Raw genomic sequence first — 20,633 nt, 5'->3', positions numbered from 1 at the left:
ATAACAGTGTTTTTCATTTCTTTATGGTAGGTCACGACACGAAAGCGTCGGTCGTGCGTGCAACAAATGTTTGAGTCGAATCGTGTATCTGTTCGAAAAACAGGAAGGTCAAGGACAGGACCAGTCTTTTGAAGATTGAAGTTTAAATAAGTAAAGCACAGACAAATATAGCCAGACTGGTAACGCGGCATGCCTTTTATTCCATGGTCGTCTCAGTAGACTATTGCCTTTTCATATTAAAATGAGCTTCAAAGGTGTTAAACTTTTTGGAGACTTTGTTTGTGGTTGATAATTGCACGAGATTATGCGAAAAATACGACGAGATGGCATCGTGCTGCCAGTCGCGTAGCAACCATAGTTACTTTGTGAGCTCTCAGGGCAGAAACACTGCTTCACGCCAATCAAAACATAACACGCCAGCAGTTTCATAAACATGTCCTTCCTTGACAAACGTGTAAAAGACGGTATGACTGACCGTAAACCATTGAGTAAAACCAGACAGTATCGATAAAAGACTTTCAAATTTGGTTCAAACACACTTATTTTATATCATAAAAATATGAGAGGAATTTTTTAAAACGGTAAAACTCACTTTCCTGAAGCATAAAACACTCCCGTTTTCGTCAGCACGCCAATTGCGTTAGGCCACCACACGACAACAACAGCACAAACTTTACCGAACATACTTTCGCTTAACAATTGGCGAAAATCCGAAAATTCTTGAACAATACCCGTTACAAGTCTGCCTATATCTGTCTGTGAGTAAAGTGATTGTGCAAGCCACGATGCTTTGAAATTCGGTGTATTGCATCTAAAATAGCAATGAACGTAATCGATGATAATTTTAGACAATGGGTTGCGAATGACGGACTTATTTTGGTTGTCACTTACATTGAAGGATTCCAGACGTAATTTTCTGTGATGTCGTGCGGCTTGGTTTGAATATGATTTTTGACGGTATCATCCATTCCCTCACTACGGATGACTCCACGCTGTTTTATAGCATGGCCAGCCATCCCTGCAGTAGGATATATACATGTATGTATCTATTAAGTCACGAATTCCATTGAGGTCGCAGAAATATTATCCATGTATGAGAAGAATTCTATCGTGCACATTGAATAAGCAACTGTGAAACACATACTTCAAGATATAATTTGAAGAGCAACCATTTCGCGACGTATATGAATAAGCAACTGTGAAACACATACTTCAAGATATAATTTGAAGAGCAACCATTTCGCGACGTATTGATATTCGACTCACAGGATCTACAACATTTTTCTCGCGGGATCAGCAGTAGTAACCCCCAACCACCCATCCGATGGAGAGATGTAGAAAGACTGTCACCATACACTGCCACTTTAATAATGAACCCTTCAAACAACAAAATTGCGATTGATCAATAGAAGCGATACTTAAAAGCCATTAAATGTTTGAACTGACTTCTCCTGATCATCCGACAAGAGATGACGTCATGATGACTTTGAATGATTGGTGACAGGCACTCCACGGTGTGTAATATATCTGGGAGCGAACCAAAGGATCTTGATATAACCGTACTGTAGCTGTTTGCAAACTGACAACTGCGTAGCTTTGATACGTCGACTTCTAGTGTAAATCATGAAAAATCAAAATGTGGAACGTCGGGTTCAGTAGTTTTGTTCAGGTTATCAAGTAAATATTGAGACACAGTTTGCTCCCAGGGCGAGGCATCATCACTGCTATCCACTCAGTCAGGAATGTTTTCTTGCGACTTGTTGCAGATAGGCATCCGACGCGTAAACGTCTAGGACTTATCCTGGCATTGTCCTACAGCGAGTGGCGTTGTGCATTCTCCCAAAGGTGACAACTAACATTTCATGTGGTAGTACTTGTAGCAGTACTTTTTTGAGATAGGATAAATATTATCAAGTCTCACAATGGGTTAATTGTCTCACGGTATACGTCAGTATTCCACTCCCGACAAGTACGTTTTAACGTTTTGGGTTATTTTGCCGCAAAAAAATGAATTGACAGTATCTGACGGAAATGAAAATGTCATAACGTACAGATTTTGAAGATTAGGCAATAATTTCCACATTCAGATTTGGTCTCCGGACAGAACTGTTGAAATCCATACGCACTGTATGGTACAACACATCGGTTAGTCTACGTCTATTTGAAGTCAATATGGCGCCTGCCGACAAATTCGTCGATCCGACAGGTGCTGATCAGAATTCACTGACATAAGAGTATCTATATCGGAAGCAATGTAAACGTCTAGGACTGATGATAAAATTCATTGAAATCAAAATATTTCCGTCCACCACGTCGACATGAAGTGACCTTTTGTGCGATTTCTCGGCTATGTCGGAACAGGAAATATGCACAATTACGAAGTATTATTGATCGATTTACAGCCTACAGACTAGACCTTTCTTATCGAGCGTCTGCTCCTGAGGAAGGTGGTAAAGTACATAAATGATCGACAAAGATTTTTGAATAATTACTCGGAAGTGTATATGGTTACTTTGCAGATCGATATCTTTATCGGAACAGATCAAAATTTACTTCAAGCTAACATGACATACGACTATAAAAGCCTTTGATATCCGAAAATCGAACTGAATAATGTGAGCGATTTTGCAGGATTTTCATCAGAGTATGCCCTTATGATTTTACTCTCGCGGTTGGGCGATATTTCTAATAATTTTAACAAATATTATAGTCAACATATATTATAATCATTTAATGTAGTTTAAGTACTTTTGATTTGATATATATTTGAATATATTTGTAATAGACGATTACTTGCGTATTGTAAAAAGCAATCGATGAAGCCACATTTTCCTCATTTGTCATTTGGGTATTTTTCCAAACGTGAAATTTTGATAAGCTAACCTATTTCAGTGTTCCCAACAAATGCAGCTCACGAATCGTGCGCTGTTTTTTCCAGAAGTAGACTTATAAGCCTTCGATCTATTACACTTAAATTTTACATAATGTGAAGATTACAATGATTGTCAGCGTTTACAGATAAAAGCTTTTAAACACATACTATCTGAAATCTCCGTCTGAACAACTGGGTCGACCTTTGGTAAACAGGCTTGGGGGTTGCGTTAAATACTCAAACGATTCGGCGAAAACGAATGATTGAAATTCAGAGTTACTCGTCTGTGTGCGGTACCATATGCACATCGTTTGGCGAATTTTCTGTCCTCGTCTGTTGCGCCGTATGACTCTTGGCGTCGCCATAGAAAAACTGGAAATGATTTATATACAACTTTCATGGAAAAAACCAAGGCTGACAGGAAAAAACTAAAAGGGTTCATCAACCATTAAAGGCAATTAGTTATAGGAAAGTAATCTGTTTGACCTTATCAAAAGTGTAATTGACCACAACATCTTGAGGCAAAGTGTCAGTCTAGATCTCTTAATAATAAATAGCATTTCTTTATTTAGCTGAACAAGAAATTAACAAGGATTGCGTACAAGAAACTGTACTTCACTCGCCAGAGTGGAATGGATATATCGCATCTCACACAATATGATAAATGTGCGCATGTGCACAATCTATCCATGCCTGCGTAAAAATCCGATAAAATGCTATGTACTGTGCGAACAGCACAAGTTTTATGTTTATTTGTTTTAGCAAAATTAAACGGTCTTATTCAGACCATGTTTTGTCAAAAGTTGTCTCAGATACAAAGTGGTGATTGTAAACAGATGACAAAATGATGGCACTAAAAGTGACAAAAAGCTACAAAATCATGATTGCAAACAGCTGACAAGAGTTTTTTTTTTTACGGTGAGGTATGGTTACTTCATTGAAATTTATTAATGACGTATTGTGATTAGGTAGACGGTGATGATTGTTATGTGGCGATGTGAATGCAGAAAACATAATCATGCAAGAAAATATTTGCTTTCGTTTGAGTGTTATCATGGCAACAGGGTCGCTAAAACTCGAACGTTATTCTTACTTATGCAACTGACTCGCATCGACTTCCCGCTAAGAATATCATTTATATAGCTCGTCAGGGAATAAATGCAAAATAATTTTTGAGAGAGACGCGTATCGTCGAGTGTGATGATCCTGAAAAATAGACTGTGCTCAACTATAGCCTTGTCTAATTTAAGATACTTTTATGAATGAGGTATGGGGTTAAATGGCGATGTCTTGTTCTATATTCAAATCATTCTGTAGCCTTCATTTTTGCGGCAACTGAATCCAAACATCCAAGGCACTCGGTTGATTATCTCCAGACTGAACGCAAATATTTGAAAAGCGGTTTTAACATAAATGTTACAAACACTTAAACTGGTGTGGTTTATAATTAAGTTCTTGTAATGTAGGCACTTGAAATATATATACCGTCGCTTCAAACTCGTCGCGTTCGGATTTGGTATGAGCCTTCCCAAAGATATAACCCATGATACTTTGTAGCACTGCGGTGCGACAAAGTCCCCCTTCAGTATAGATTTAGTGTTAACTAGATCTCCGTCGACGCTTCATGAAGGTTTCGCAGTCTGTGTGGATACTGTTCATTAAAGATGTCTCTAAAGACGCATTGACTGAAATCATTGCAAAATCCTTCAAGGCCTTGGAAGCCTTCTAAAACATTTATGGTGCTGCTAATTAGGTGCTGAAAGGTAGCTTGAACATTCTTCATACAAAAAATTGCCTTATATTTTTTTTTAGGCCGTCTTAGATAACGAAATAATAAGTTTCTCAGTGGTTCAGTACTTATTGAATAAATAAAATCTGCAAGCAAGTTTTAGCTGTCTGTCATCGAATCTGGGAATGCAGACTCGAAATTTCATTTGTAACGACACAAGTTCCGTTTCTTTCCCGTTGGGTGTGTGCACAGTTCCTAGAGACCTATTCTCTCTAATTACCCATCAAATTGTGCTAATACCAAACACGATAACATTGGATATGGGAGACGACCCGTTGTTTGTCGAGAAACGAGCAATTCTTCAATCTGTGCAGAAGCTTTACTAACCCTTCTGTTCAATGAGTGCAATACCTAATGAACCACAAAATACAAACTGGTTTTATAAGCTTCTTCTATTACTTTTCCGAGATGCGTAAGCTCCATCCAGTTGGTTATACAACGATGGCGTTTCATTGTGGTTGTCCATTCATCACCTACATCATTATCATTTTCGAGAGTATTCTGTTCATTGGTATTTAGATACAAGTACCTGATTTGTGTTTTCAAACGTTCTGTTCATTCTTTTATCGAGTGACAAATTTCACGAGTTACATGCACAAGATAATGTTGCCTACTTTACAGATTTATTTTATTCCATTTCTCATATGGACAACGGAGAGCACATTGGAATACCGCTTAAAATTGGCCGTAACCGATCGAGCTTTTAATGTTTCTTTTCAGAGGGCAAACAACTGCAATTCTTTATATTATTAAAGCCGACGACACGTCAACTTGCATTCTTCAGAGTTTGATGAAAAAATTCAAAAGTGCTTTGATATCTAGTGTGGTACATGTATCCACGAAACTTCAAACGGTTATGTGAAAACGAAATTCACGGAAATACGGTCAATATAATCCTCGGACAAATTTTGATCCTTAAATCTGAAAGGAACAAGCTGGGAGTTCCACGAAAGTAATAGCCCTTTGAATTCTGTAAATATTCCCGCCAAAACTTTGGTGCAAAATTTTAACAATTATTATCTGAATTTTTGTCATTTATTTATTTTTTTTGACAATTTTCGACCAAATGGAAGTCACAAATAAGTTTTCGTGGGATAACTTGAATATTTTATATTTTGGTTTACCGACCACCTGACGATCACGGTATGATTTAGAATATTAAATTGCACTCGTTGAATTTCAAATGGCCGACAACGGTTGCGAGTCTTTTCGGCCCCCTCGTGTCCACTCACAAGATAATCAGTGTTTCCTCCACGTAAAATCTGCCAATAAAGACAGTAAGACAATATTCAACTGATGCTAATCTGAAGGTCGCCATTTCCTCATTAGCTTGCTTTTTAGAAACACAGGAGACCCTTTTCCAATTTAATCGAAGGTCGATGACCTGTCTTACAGTTGCTCAAGGTTTCCCTCGTGAACTTGACTTTGTTGAAAACGTATTCTTCGTGCCTATTGATGAAAATTCATCAAACTCACCTAGATAGGAAAGAACGCATTCTCTATCTCTTACCAGTATCTAAATCGTTGCTCACTGTATCAATTGTTGTATTATTCTATGTATTTTCATTTTTGATTCCTTATAGCGGTGATAACGTGGTTTTACTCAATAATAGGAAATATTTCGCCTTCAGTATTATCAAGTTTGTTATCAACGTGAGGTTTGTCGGGTAACATAAGACTTTACATTCTCGGAAACAGGTACCGTGGGTTTGATTTTTATTTAGAGCTAGGTCTTGATGTTCTACTAAAGATTTTTGGGGTATTATTGAACACGAAATAAATAATAGTAGTATTAATTTAATGTAAATCTTTAACTAACATTGCTGCTTTGGTAAAGTTCATTTCGAATAAAGGTAAGACACGGTGTTTTTGTCCAGGGTAGCAATCATGCAAATTTTGCATGTCATTGGGTTCCCCTATCATTTTACTGTGGTATGACAATACAGTTATATTTTGGGCTGTAGAAATGTCAGAGTCGTCGCTATCAAAATCAAGTTCTTTCCCTCAGTGGTTAACATTGTAGAATGATTCTTAGGGACATAAGGACCATGAAAAAGCCACTATTCAGACTATTTGGGCAAGCAGATGTTAAATATTTCCACTGAATTGATTTTAAGAAAAGATAACATAATTTTTTAAATAGAGATAACAAAAAAGCTCACTTTTAATGGTCATTTTGAATTTCAAATGCTAGTAACAATAAATGCAAATAAATATCTGTTAATTTCCATTTTGAACAAATTTTCTTCGTTACTCTTTCATTATTCTTTATAATGGGAGACAATAGTATACCGAGCGATTTTTTAAAGAGGAGATGTTTGTTCCATCACTCACTAGCAACATCAATTCAAAACAGAAAATGTGTTTTGATCAAGACATTTCAATACTCTTTCAAGCTCTAAATGTACTGGGTGCATTGATCAGCATTTCTAAAGTTGCACTATCAATCAGTGCGTCGTTAATATTGTTTCCTATCGAATCCAATAACGAAACCTGTGTGCGTAGATTACCCCGCATCTACAGTAGGTATATCTTTGTGCCTTCTTAAACAAACATCTCTACTTTTCTCTCTAGACTAGGTAAATTTTATCAGTATTACCCTGATTCTATATTCGGGATATTCATCACACCTGAGTTAGCAAAAATCATAGGATTCACTATGCCTCTTTCACATGATTGATATCACGGCGTGCATACCGTGGGTTATGGTAAGTGCGTCATGCAATGCATCAACGTGGTGTTCATCTGACTGTGCTGTGATGTTATCGCGAAGATGATATTTATTCCGCAATTTAACTTTAGCTCCAGAACTTAGGAAAACACCTCGTACTCCATTTGCTGTGAACCATTTCTCAACTACCTCCACTTTTCTTAATTTCTCGAAGTCAACATGGTTTTGGAAATGTTTTGGGGGTTTTGGCCCTCTGGGGCTCTGGTTAACATTAAAAGCGACGTTGAAACCTTTCAGGCAAAAGTTCAAGCGAGAGGTAAGATGTTCGAAGTACAGTAGCTATAGAGTCATTTAGTGTCTCAAAGGAGACTAAAGGTCTTTCATGATTGATGGATGTTGGCGGCAAGACTCACGTGCGTCGTGCGTAAATGAGCTTGTGTGTGGAATGAATCGTTGTTTGTGTCCGATGTTTTAGATGTATGAAAACTTAGATGTTATAATTCTTTACTTAAAAATCGCATAATCCGAATTGCCATTAGTAACCATAATGAAGAATAACTTGCGCAGGTGGGGTAAATATTAGTGTTCTCTATCTCTAAAATCGATATGCAAAACAAACACTTGCGCTCCTATTATCTCAAAAGGAATTCTGGCCAAGTCTTGGTCTATTATTGAAAGTTTTATAAATGATCGTGAATTCTATATTTTTACATGCGACTTCTAAAATGCGAGTACAGTTGCGGTTTTTTTTAAACTGGAGTAGAATGGAGCTCACACGAACACATCAAATTTCCAATTATTATTTGTCTGTTTAATTTATTCATTCATTCATTCATTCATTCATTCATTCATTCATTCATTCATCCATCCATCCATCCATCCATTCATTCATTCATTCATTCATTCATTCATTCATTCATTCATTCATTCATTCATTCATTCATTCATTCATTCATTCATTCATTCATTCATTCATTCATTCATTCATTCATTCATTCATTCGTTGCGCAGTCTTATATGATTTTAGAATGCACTGCAGTAGCTGAAAAATCCACTTTAGCTGCGCACAAATAAACACACCATTGGCATGCCATGGTTTCACATGTTTATGGAAGGTAGTGTTTACATGCGACAATGGGTCACATGACTCCCGATATAGTTCACCATTTACATGCCGAGACATCAATTACATTCAGTTAATGTGAATCAATACACCGATCAGCAAAAATTAGGGCTTCTGCAATCGTTTAACTTTCAGTGTTTATTTTTTTATCCACCATTCAAAGTTCAATATTTGCTTTTGAAATGTACATCTTTAAGTCCTTTGATATCGATTCCATATCGTTATTTAAACAGAGCGTTATTTATAATGATAACCATAGCATTATTAATTACTCTGAAATATTTGTAATAAAAGCCAGGACGGAAAGCATTTAGCTTGCTATCTTTGGTATTTTTTTTAAATCGTCCTCGATTAACTCTGGCATGGCGTCGATGGAACTTTCAAAGAAATGTGTAAAAAGAATTATGAATCTATGCAAACGTATGAATGTGGCCATGTATACAGTGGCAAATTCACTATTGAAATTCAGTGGAACCATAGCTAAGAAAGACTGAAAAAAAATCCTGTATAAAATTAATAGCGTTTCTCTTGTTTATATGGGCCAGATTCAGTAATGTTTATTCCATGGTAGATACTGAGGGAACTCAACTGTTTTGTGGCGTAATTTTTTTTTTATCTCTGAGAAAATACAAATATAACGATTGGAGCTAATTTGGGATAATTGGATAGTGAACTAATGTCGGTTTAATCTGCAAATATACGACCATATGCTTTACTCTTTAAGCAATGTACTTGTTTTTATGAGTAATTTGTAATATTGCAACATTCAGCTATAGGGCACCAAACAATTTTGAGAAATTTGAAAAATATAAACATCCAATTCTTCCAAATTATTTCCAATGGTATGAAATACAGTAAGGATGATGTTTAGGTAAACAAAAATAATACGGGATGTCTTCGTCGCTCACTAAACACATGATAAGATCTAGCTGGGATGTTGACTGCCTTCAAAACTATTGCTAATCAGAAGACGTCTGGGAATGGTCCACGCTGTGCAACTTGCGCAATAAGTAACTGATTTGGAACAAAGAAAAGAATGACAAAATAAGATGACCGCTACCATCACGGTATCCGTTGAACCACCACGACGTCAGTTTTATCCTTCCCAGGTGATAAATGAAATTATGAGTGGTCGTTTCGCTATGACTTTTACATTGTGGGAAACGTGTATAAGTTAATTGGCAACGGAATGTAGTTGAACAGGATCGTTTGCAATGCATGAGTCTGACGTGTTTGACTTTGTGCAAGAGTTGCTTATTCATGTTGTTGGCTCAATTTAAGGTAATCAAAGCCAGCGTAGAACTCAAGATGCTCATAAGCGGATCACGCTGGACCACAGCCCTGATACGCTTACCATCACCGGATAACACCCGTGAAAAAAGCCATGTATTCACTACGATACAAGTCGGATAGTTAACATACGTTTACGAATATTTCAGAGGCATACGAAGGAAAAAATCGCTGGCGCAAGTTTCCAAGCGAAGTTACCTTACAAATGAATATGCGGATAGGTCATTATTTACTGTTGTTTAAGTTCATTGTCAGAGCTATTAAAAGCTGAAGCAACACGACGGCGGTCCATCCACCGAATATCGCTGCCTGTGCTGACTTTATATTTTTCTCCAGGTAATGACAAACTGGTGTCCTCTTTGATACGATTTCTTTGGAAATCCACTTCAATGGATCGATCTGACTAAAGGCGTTTAGAAGTAATTGTAGAAGAATGGTTGATGGAAATGATGCGGTGTTGATAGAAGTATCAAATGGAGCCCTGAATCTTTTCGTTACTCACAGTACTCGCGGGAAATACACACATTCATACACAGATATAAGCATACACAGATACACAAATACATGCATACATACGTACGTACGTACGTACATACATACATACATACATACATACATACATACATACATACATACATACATACATACATACATACATACATACATACATACAGTGCAAACATACATAAGATATTCTCTAATGCTCACTAACTGATGCATTTATACGCGTTATATTCCGTTCTGATATCAAAAGTTACCGTATTAGCCGCATGTACTTCACGATACATTGGTAAAAGCATTCTGGCAGCTAATCTATCTTCTTCTATCAATGCATCGGTTTAAGAAAGCGGCATTCCTTGAAATGAGAAGTTTACGAGTCACCCGTTTTTTCCAGGAATTGCGGGTGTAAAAATCGACAGATTCCTATGTGAAATGTAGAATGACAAGGTTGTATGTAATAGGACAGAGAGATATTAATACACGGCAACGTATTATTCGCCCTTCACTGTGTAAATGTCTCTCAATTGAGTATACTTGTTGGCTGGGGGCGATCCCCTTTCAATTTTTATGAAAGTGACCTACTTCTAAATATTAAATGCCGACAGAGTGTGCGCTCCCTTCAAAAGGTGTCTCTACATTTTATTGACTTGGAATCCATCGGTGTACACAGCATTTTGCACCGGTACGTGTTTTGATACGCCACACTGTCGAGCAAAAAATTGTCGTTACTTCCTTGTTTGAGCTCAGAATGATCATGATTTGAATTATCTAGAAAATTCCATGTCTGTCGTTATATATATATATATATATATATATATATATATATATATATATATATATATATATATATATATATATATATATATATATTATATATATATATATATATATACGTGTGGCATGGAGAATGTTACAATCAATATTTAATTGTTTAATTACCACTTCCCTACAACTGTGACTTTATAAATAAAATATGTTTAAAAAATAGCAAACATGTACAATTCTATAACATTTTATCAAAAATTTGTTCCTAATCACTCTGACACCAATGTATATAATTAACCTTTCATTGGAAACAGTGAGTTCGTCATAGTTTGAACATGTTGTCGCCCATATAATCTGAATTTTGTAGCATTAAATATGACGGTAAAAACTTTTACTTCACCTTGAAGCAGAAGTCTGATATCAACCCATGTTAATTAAGTGTACGGTATATGTTAAACACCCTCCGAAATCAACTAAAGAATATAAAGAGCAGGGGAGGGCGCAATTCACAGCACACAGCAATTCATGTCAGTGTTAGCTCTGCGATGCTGATTGCAAAATTAATACAATACATGTGGAGTTTTTTATCTTGAACTCCCTGGATGAACCGAAGGGTGGGTCTCGGACGGTTTCTCACAAACACATGGGTATTCTGCCGTCCTTGGCGGATATCCGACGAAGAAATCAACGATTTCGTTCCAGTGTTAATATTTACATTGTGCAAATGGGTTTTACTATCAGAATTCGCATGGTATCTCCCCATCAATGCGTTTTGTCGCAGGAAGCATCAAGACGGCGTGACGTATGAAGCGTAGATAAGACACAGGCAAAAGTGCCGTGTCTAGTTTCCTCAATCGTGATTGGTGCTCCGGAATTGATATATGCGTGCGATAAGTTGCCTGGACGTGCCAAGATGGGTCTGTTACGGCATTATTAAAGCGCTCTTCACATATATACACATCGTAAAAAAATATCATGCAAACGTTGTCTGCTGTCTACTCTTCGGCGACGATATCAAACACAAACGGATATAACAATAGACAGGGCTTGGAGATGTCATTGTTATGCAGGGAGCTATAGCTTACATGCCATAAAATGAAAACTCTTTCCCATGATCCTCTACCTCTGTGTAATTACACAACGATATTAAAATAAAGATAGTGGATAACATAAACGAAGATACGGGCATGGAAGCATTTTCAAAGTGGATTTTGATTAAGCTCCGTCAAGGGTGCGCTGCGGTACTCTCTATTTAAGAATTCTCTCTGCCATAGACAATGAAAGTATTCTGTCAGCATCTTCAGAGTCGAGCGTCGCTGTGGATAAGTTACGGGTAGGAATTCAATCGTGCCTGACTGATTTAATTAGACGCTCGGCAAATCAACGGCTCATAAGGGCACGGCTTCGACGTCTTTGTCGTGTTCTGTTTGCTCGGCACGTCAAACAACTGCAATTAGGATCTTTCCCTTTAATCACGCGAGATTCTCGTTGATAGTACAATTACCAGGTTTTCCGTACTCAACGCATTGGGTATTCACCAGAACACAATTACGTCTGAATAGAGAGCGCTTGACTTTATACTTTTAATTATTAAGCGACAAGATTCAATAGAAGTTAATGAGAAAGATGCGATCAAACATTCTTTGGTGGTGAAACCGCCGGACGGTTTCTTGTGCACCATCAAAAATCACAGTAAACTCCTGGGTCATACGTATCTGATTCAATCTGCGATAAAAGTACAGTATTTGGGAAAAATCTCGCTTCTTTTGCAATTTGTTGAAAGGTTAACCTGTCACTTCAAATAACTAAACAGTAAAAATGTACTCACACATTGCTTCGCCGAGCAGCCACGGTTTGATTACGTATGTCTCGAGCAAGGCGACCGGCATGCAGACCAGTAAGACTAACAGGTCTGCCACGCTGAGATTCACCAAAAAGTAATTTGTGGAACTCCGCATGTCCTTGTTACAGCAGACGACAAACAGGACCAAAATGTTGCCAACGATGCCGAGGAGGAAAATAAGGACGTAGAATGAGGTTGTAACGGCCAGGGTAACCTGCGATAGTTGGTACTCATGATCTGTCGAATTACCATAGCTGTAGGTGATGTTTTCACCGGTGTACGCCATCGCGTCATGCGGCCCTTACTCTCTCGTCTTCAGTGTGGCGCGCAGCAACGTTGCCAGTTTATCGCAGCGTGTAAACGACTGAGCTGTAAACCTCAGTACAGTGCGCTCTCCGCAAGTTCCTCTCTTGTGTGTGGCGCCGAAGAAGCTGTTGATCGAGTATAAACGTATCAAAAAGTGCCTTTGTGCGCACTCGTCATGGGATTTCTTTTAACCAATAAATTAGAAGCAGCCCTTAGTTCTGTCAACGCTCGGTTGTAGAGCCCTCTAACGGTATGATAAATTTCCTGTTCGCAGTTGCGTTCTTTCACTATTTTGCTTGCGCCACCACTGGATAATTAAAACAAGCGCATGACAATCGAAACTCATAGCTTTCAGGGGGAGGAAGCTTGGCTTTGTATCGATTTTATTTGGCCAAATAAAAATGCGCGATTCTGGTTAAAAGCTTTTCAAAAACTGGGTAGGTAGGTTGGGATTTCTTTATATTTTGTCCTTTTTGTTTCTTTTCTTAATTCTTTAATCTTGCCTTTGTTCAAAACAATGTAGCGGTGAATGATTCCTTCATAACACATTTTCAGATATTGTTTATCTTGTTTTATCATGACACGCAAAACTAGTGCACATCTGTGTTTGAATGCCATCAAAACTGAACAACTCCCCACAATATTCTTCTATAGACAATTAAAGGGAACCGTCGTCAGAACTGAGCCTGTGCGAGTTTCTTGTTTAGAAAGGATGTATTTCGTGCACGATATCTAGATGCACCTCATCATCATAGACGCAGCATTTAAATTATACGATGTAGATTATTACAGACATGCTTTAACTTTCATCAATCACCATCGTACTTTCGATACAGTGTTTACATTGGTCGTATGGGTCCCATACAACCTTTGACGGCAGTTCCGACGACTGTATCCCTTTAAACTGCTGTATCATTGACAGCATCCCAGGTTTCAGTAGGTGGAATTATGATGCACCCATGTTAATATGATCACATGACCGTGATTGAGAATGGACAAATGACATTTGTTCTCATAATTACGTTAGTCTCCCGAACATAAACCCCTGCTCATGTTTAACTATAGACCCCCTGAGAGTAGTTTTTAAAAATGGTGTACAACTGTGTATAAGTCGGACTCCTTACCCTAGCTTAGCTCAAACACAGATTTCAACTAGGAAACTCGGCTATAGTATTGCTAGACCGATCGTTTAGGATAAGTTACCGCTGTTTGACTAACTTTGGATTTAAAAGATATGTTCTCTGGGCTATGTTTCGATGTCACCGGAACGGAACAGCAATGGCAGTCATACTAGTGTGTGAGTGTGTGTGTGTGTGAAAGGATGGAGAGCTACAAGCGAGAGGATATTTCTGTTGAAGTGTCTGCAAGGATAATGAAGCTGTTATAAGTCAGTACACTGAATATTTTCGGCATATTTTTCGGACACTAGAAATTAATAATTATTACATTGCAGTTAGTATTTATTGTTTTGAAACTGTATAGCCAACATGTAATGTGTAGTCAAGAGTATACGTACTGTACTGTACTGTACTGGAGCATGATCTCGAACAATTCGATTTTTACAAATTTGCCTTTTATAACTTTTATAAGATTTTTGAATCATTGTGCTGAAATATAAAAAAAAATCAACTACTGAAATAACTTCAAAAATCCTAATTAATATTTAGTCTGATAAATTGTTTTAATTATTGTTGTGACCTGTCAGCCAAAGTTCATCAGATAGTCAAGAAATGAAATGCGTTTCTGTCTTTCTTGGTAGTTTCCTTGACAAATTCTTCAAGCTTTTGCCATTCTTAGACTTCTCGCAATCGCTCACAACTAAAGCGATTATGTCTTATGATAAAATTATTCATAGCTTCACCAACATACAACATTGATGTTAGTCTGCTGTACTTCCAGCCACGGCCCAGCAACATCACTAGCACATTCAACACAAACCGAATGGGTTTTACAATAAGAAAACCCCGTTCCCCTAAAAAATTTTCGAAGATTCGCTTCTTGTCAACAGCTGCGAGAAAGCGACCGGAGGTGTTTTCTTCTCCATGATCGCATTTACTAAATATAAACGGAGTCGAATAAACGTTATGGATATATCGCTGGCCACCATGTTGTTTAGTTCGTGACACACAACAACGAATGAAAATATAGATCTCACTCAAGTCCTTGTTTAATCTTTTTACCCTCCGCGTTTACGTACGGCTATAAAACGTTTAGGGTCGTCGGGTGAAAATGAAGATGGGTCGAGTAACTGCAACCATATGACATATTCCCTTATGCTCATACTCGTCCCGACTACAAGTATATATATTAATTGTGTGTATGTGTATGGAACTCAATCATGGTTCAAATTTTATTTTTGAATGTTTGTTGTTGAGCATCAGTCGACAGTTAAAAGCTTTTACGGCCTATTCAAGCAATTTGTTTGAAGGAGCTTCAACTCTAAATACCTGGTTGGATTTTCGCTCATCTATTGAGCTTTTCGTTGATACCAAGTGACTCGCGTTTCCTTGACTGTCCATGTTTCCGAACGGTTCAGTACATGGACACACTCCATAAATTACGATGAAACTAAAAGCCTGCGCTCCGGTCATACCTATGCCATGCAACAGCCATAAATCGTACAAACAGCGGATGTTAACAGCTGTTTTGTCGTGTCCCTAGTGGCAGCGCTAGCGATATAATCTCACTTTGAAGGCGTGGAATAGAATAACAAAAAGATCCATGTCTGTCCAGAGTAAATGATACAACTTTAAAATTGACAATGAGAGACAACGGGGAACGTTAAATATCATTTTATCTGGTTATATAACATAGTTCCGTAAAAGAATTGTTTTCCAAAATATATAGCATAATTTTCTGCCTGGCTAACACGCACTCAGGGAAATGAGCACCTCATTAAAGCACCCAGGAGAAAGATTATATCAAAAGAAAGAATTATAAGTAGACTGTAAGAAGAATATATGACGATAATTATTCCTCCAGAGAACAGAACGCATTCATATTTTGTCGGATGTTCTTATCTATATTTAATGTCGTGACAAAGTTTGTGGACTGACAAAACAAACACATCTGTCAATTCACCGTGACGTAAGTGCGTCATGGCCATATTGTGCCTAGAGTAAGTATACAGTGGTCATATAATAATAGGTTGTTTTTGTCGCATCCTTCAACTTTGGAGCAATGATTATTAGTTTTCCAATAAATATCAAGACTTCGAATGGCGCTCACGTTGAACTTCATATTAGCAAAAACGTTTTCAAGATCAGATTAATCTAGTACTGCAATGCGCTGTATTTTTTTATCGCGAGTGTCTTTTCGGTGTCGCAACCTCCAACGGGTACACGTAAACGTTATCTTGAGCAGATGTTTACATGAGATATTTTGGTAGATAACAGTAAAAGAAAGCGTTTCAACAATTACATATCGGCTGTGCACTGTTATGTGAGAAGATTCACCCGTTTTACATCACAGGTCTTGTAAGATATTGCCTATAAGTGTGAAATCCATAATGCTGACAAAACCTAAATCTACGCTAAAAGAAAATATGTGAACTGCCATATTTTTCATGCCAGGCATGATATGATCGTATTTCCCATAACTTTACCTAGAGTTTGCTATATCAATTTTCACTCATTGTACCTTTGTCAGTGCGAGAAGTAAAAACAGTTGCACTGCCGGACACTTAAACGTAGTAAAATATCCGATCAATTAAAACTGCTGATCGAAACGAAGGCAAACAATTTACGAAAGTCAGACTTTGCGACAAGACACGCGGTAAACATTTATACGTCACGGTTGTATAGGATAATGTTTGCCCTTACGCGATATCTGGTGTTTCACAGACACTGGGCAAACAGGCTGATGACTTCAACCAGGCTTTGATGGTCACGAGCTAGTATGACTGACTGCCACGAGGCTGGTTTAATTACATTGTCAACAATATGTTTCATACATTTTGACTGATTCGAAGCGTGTGTCCTTGAAGGGAAAAATGCAATAATTGATTCATGTGTTAATTCATTGACGCTGATAAAAGAATGTGATATTGTTAATTTCACTGATGGTACATGATCTTCGTGAGCGTCGGATAGTTTTCGATTCCCTCTGACAGATAGTTTGATTTGCGTTTCTATGATCCGGCTATTGTTTCATCAGAACGAAATTATTTAATGCATGTAAGTCATCATTTATTTACAACCCAACAACCCAACATGGCAGAATACGACTTGATGGAAAATGAGCGACTATAGGTTTTCTTGCATGTTAATCGTTTTAACCCAAAATACGTATTGCTTTCGTAAAACGTAAGGTAGTTCGCACCTCGGAGCTGAAAGACTTAAACTTTGGTTCTAATTTTCCTCGAAGTATATGCAAGCAATTCAAATTCAAAATCATAAATAAAATTCATGAATCACCTAAATTATCTACAATTTTTCGACATTTGAAATTCAAAATGGCCGCTATCCCTGTTTAATTCTATCAGGGAAAATTAAATTTTCTATTTTCGCAGACATAAACCGGAAGGTGAAACCTACATGTATATGCACTGCATGACCTTTAAAGTGAGCCATCATTAACGGTAGACCAGTGAAGTAATGTAAATGTTTGAGAGTCCGAATACCTGTCAACGAGGCCCATTCTACCTTAACCCTTTGAGCGCCAAAGTCAATTTTTGCCGCCTTTATAAAATGTAACCAAGACAATTTTTTTCGGATTTTTACCATGATTTTGCCCAAAAACAGAAGCCAATGAAAAGTAATGTCCATTTTGTCTAAATTGTTAAACAAAATTAGAAAAAATCATTAAAAATTGGTAAAAGTTTGCACAAAACATTTTGCAGGGAAAATTTACAGTACTCAAAGGGGTAAAGGGCGGGGTTTTCATTAGCAAATGGTGTGACTGACTGTTCTAAATACAATGTTAAACAAGCAAACCAAAAATGCCATTAAGTAATATTGTTATCCAAAATTGTTCGTTTATGAAAGAAAAAATATTTTTATACCCTTGGTTTGCGTCCGGAGAAGGTGTCGTTTGGCAAAGTGAACGTACATATTTTCCGAAGGTTTTTCTCACACGTGTTGACTGAATTTTCAAGGTAATGTCCTTGTTGTTTTTAGCGAAGACAATAGTCACTTTTCTAACAGTGTTCTGTATCTTACATAAATCTATAAATTGCCATTGATAATGACGGTGTTGTGATGTCCTTCACCTAAATATATATATCACATGACCACAAGGATGAAAATCGCGTCAATGACGCTGTAGCTTCTTAAGTGTGAGGCCAGGTCAGGAAATTGGTGGTTGGCATGGAGGTAACTTGTTAGCAAGTAGAAGACGATTTAGCTTTATGAGTTGGGATATGGACCCAAAGAACCCGAAGGATGACTCAATATATAATGATCAATCAGAAAAATTTTAAGTTACAGTAAGCCGCCAAGAGAAAGTTCAATGTGGAAAGAAGTTAAACTTACGCAGAAATAAGAAATGACAATCTGGAAATAGTAATGACGCACTTCTCTGCTGACCTACAAATTAAATGCGTACCAAGTGAAAAATTTAAAGTTACTAAATTGTTTCTTTAATGCCAAAGAGTGCTGTCAGCGTTTCCGTTACAATTTCAAAACTTGCGTATGATTGTACCAAAATGTGTACATTACTAATATTGTGCTCAGCCCTTTGTGTCGCACAGGGGTTAAGATTAGACAAGATACATGTATCGATTCAATATTACGAGCACTCAAAAAAACATGGCGGCGCACTTGAATTAAGTCGGGTACACTTCCGGTTACTCGCACAGTATATTATGAATCTGCGTATGCATAGTCAGTATGCCGCTGGGGCGACTATGAAGTACATAGGAATCGGTACCTGAAGTGAGTTGGGCGGTCTATTCTGTAGAACTTTGGGGATTTTCCTGTAATACGCATGCTCTATTGAATAAAAACAATAGCTGGGGTGCTTCTTATAAACGTCACAGAGCTGACTGTACCTGCCGTAGCATAGTCACTTTCCATGCAGTGATTCAAGACTCATATGTTCTTTGAGCAGCCAATGACTTCCCTTTCAAAGAAAATACTTTCAGACTACGGACTTATAGTCTATTCGTGTATTCAAAGGGTCAATAAAAAGCTAATGGTGGTCAAAGTCCAGCGGGACCTCAAGAACGCCACCCGACAGAGTCTAAATCGTCAAGGACGTTACACTATCCAAATATGCAACGTAATAACCATTAACTGTATTGTGTTAAAAAAAATGTACACTCGACGGATTTGTTAATTTTTTGCCTCTGTAGAGTCATTGTATGCATAGAACTGATTGGCAACACTTTGTGATGATGAGATATAATGTTGCATGAAGAGTTTCGGCCCACTAAAGTCAAAATTTTGCAATATCATGATAAATGTCACTTGCAAGCAGGTGAGTGTATTCTATTTTTGTCCTGTATTGTACCAGGCCATGTAGTGCGGAATCCCCGCAAAATTACACACTGCCCGTCCAAAATATCGATCGTTCGCTTTTGAGCTGCACGACTCAGCTTGACTTGAATATTTTTATTTTGTATAGTTATTTAATAAAATTTCTTATTATTTCATTTCGTTTGTTAATTGAAAGTCATGTCAATGTTTTAAAATGATAATTTTCAAAACCCGCCAAAACTCAAACGAAATACATCAAAATGAAACTCAAATCATAGGAATGTGAATACTTTCAGTCTCTTTATGATAATGCACAAATGCGATAGAACGCAATGTGCACACAAGCACATAGTGAGTTGCAAACACGGCCGCCACAAACGACGATGCTCAATTTTTCCGTCTAAAATTTCCACTCGTTTTCTTTTGTATGACTCTGAAACTCCAGGAAACGATTGGGAAGAAAGGGTTGTCTTGAAATATTGAGGTATTTGCGGATATTTTGCAGAATTAGATAAGAAAAAATGCAACGAAAATACCGACAGGCTTACACACAGCGTTTTCAGAGGCAAATGATGCACTCTGCAGATAATGCAACACGTCCATATCACGTGAGGATCTATACTATGCAGCGAGGTACCAAACAAACCTAGCGCACACAGAGCTAGCAAACACAAAGCGAATACCCCTACAAAGTCAGCTCGGTAGTCTGTAATAGGTCGCAGTCAACTAAGTAACCTTGAACAAAGGCTTAAAGGGGAAGTTCACCAAGGATGATTTTTACATATGTGGTAGCTCTGTGGTCATTCACCCCAGAAAAGCTATTTTCACCATTTATAACTCGCCCGATTTTCTACGAAAATGATAAAAATAGTACAAGAAGTTGCCCATGTAATTTGAATCATGGGAAAAAAGCCCCAAGCTTGGAGCTTGCATCATGTGATATGGAAGGGACCATCTTCGGATGGGTATGGCCCCCATATTGTCCACTCACAGTAATACAGTAGTAAACAGCAACACAAAATCTGACAGTGGACAGTTTATTATAAGTGATTCACCG

At 37.6% G+C, this 20,633-nt stretch overlaps 1 protein-coding gene across 1 annotated transcript in view; it reads right to left on the bottom strand.

The window, feature by feature from the left end:
* LOC139120309 (QRFP-like peptide receptor) overlaps positions 1 to 13,272 on the bottom strand; it is an 84,546-nt gene extending 71,274 nt beyond the window's left edge. Inside the window, exon 1 of the mRNA XM_070684640.1 lies at positions 12,840 to 13,272. Within this exon, the coding sequence (XP_070540741.1) occupies positions 12,840 to 13,140 (301 nt within the window). The 5' untranslated portion in view covers positions 13,141 to 13,272. The remainder of the gene's footprint in view (positions 1 to 12,839) is intronic.
* Between the last annotated feature and the right edge of the window lie 7,361 nt (positions 13,273 to 20,633).

This window comes from Ptychodera flava, chromosome 20 (genome assembly GCF_041260155.1).
Source record: "Ptychodera flava strain L36383 chromosome 20, AS_Pfla_20210202, whole genome shotgun sequence".
Lineage (NCBI taxonomy): Eukaryota > Metazoa > Hemichordata > Enteropneusta > Ptychoderidae > Ptychodera > Ptychodera flava.
The sequence above is the reverse complement of the archived record's forward strand: the minus strand, read 5'-3'. Positions and strand labels throughout refer to the sequence as shown.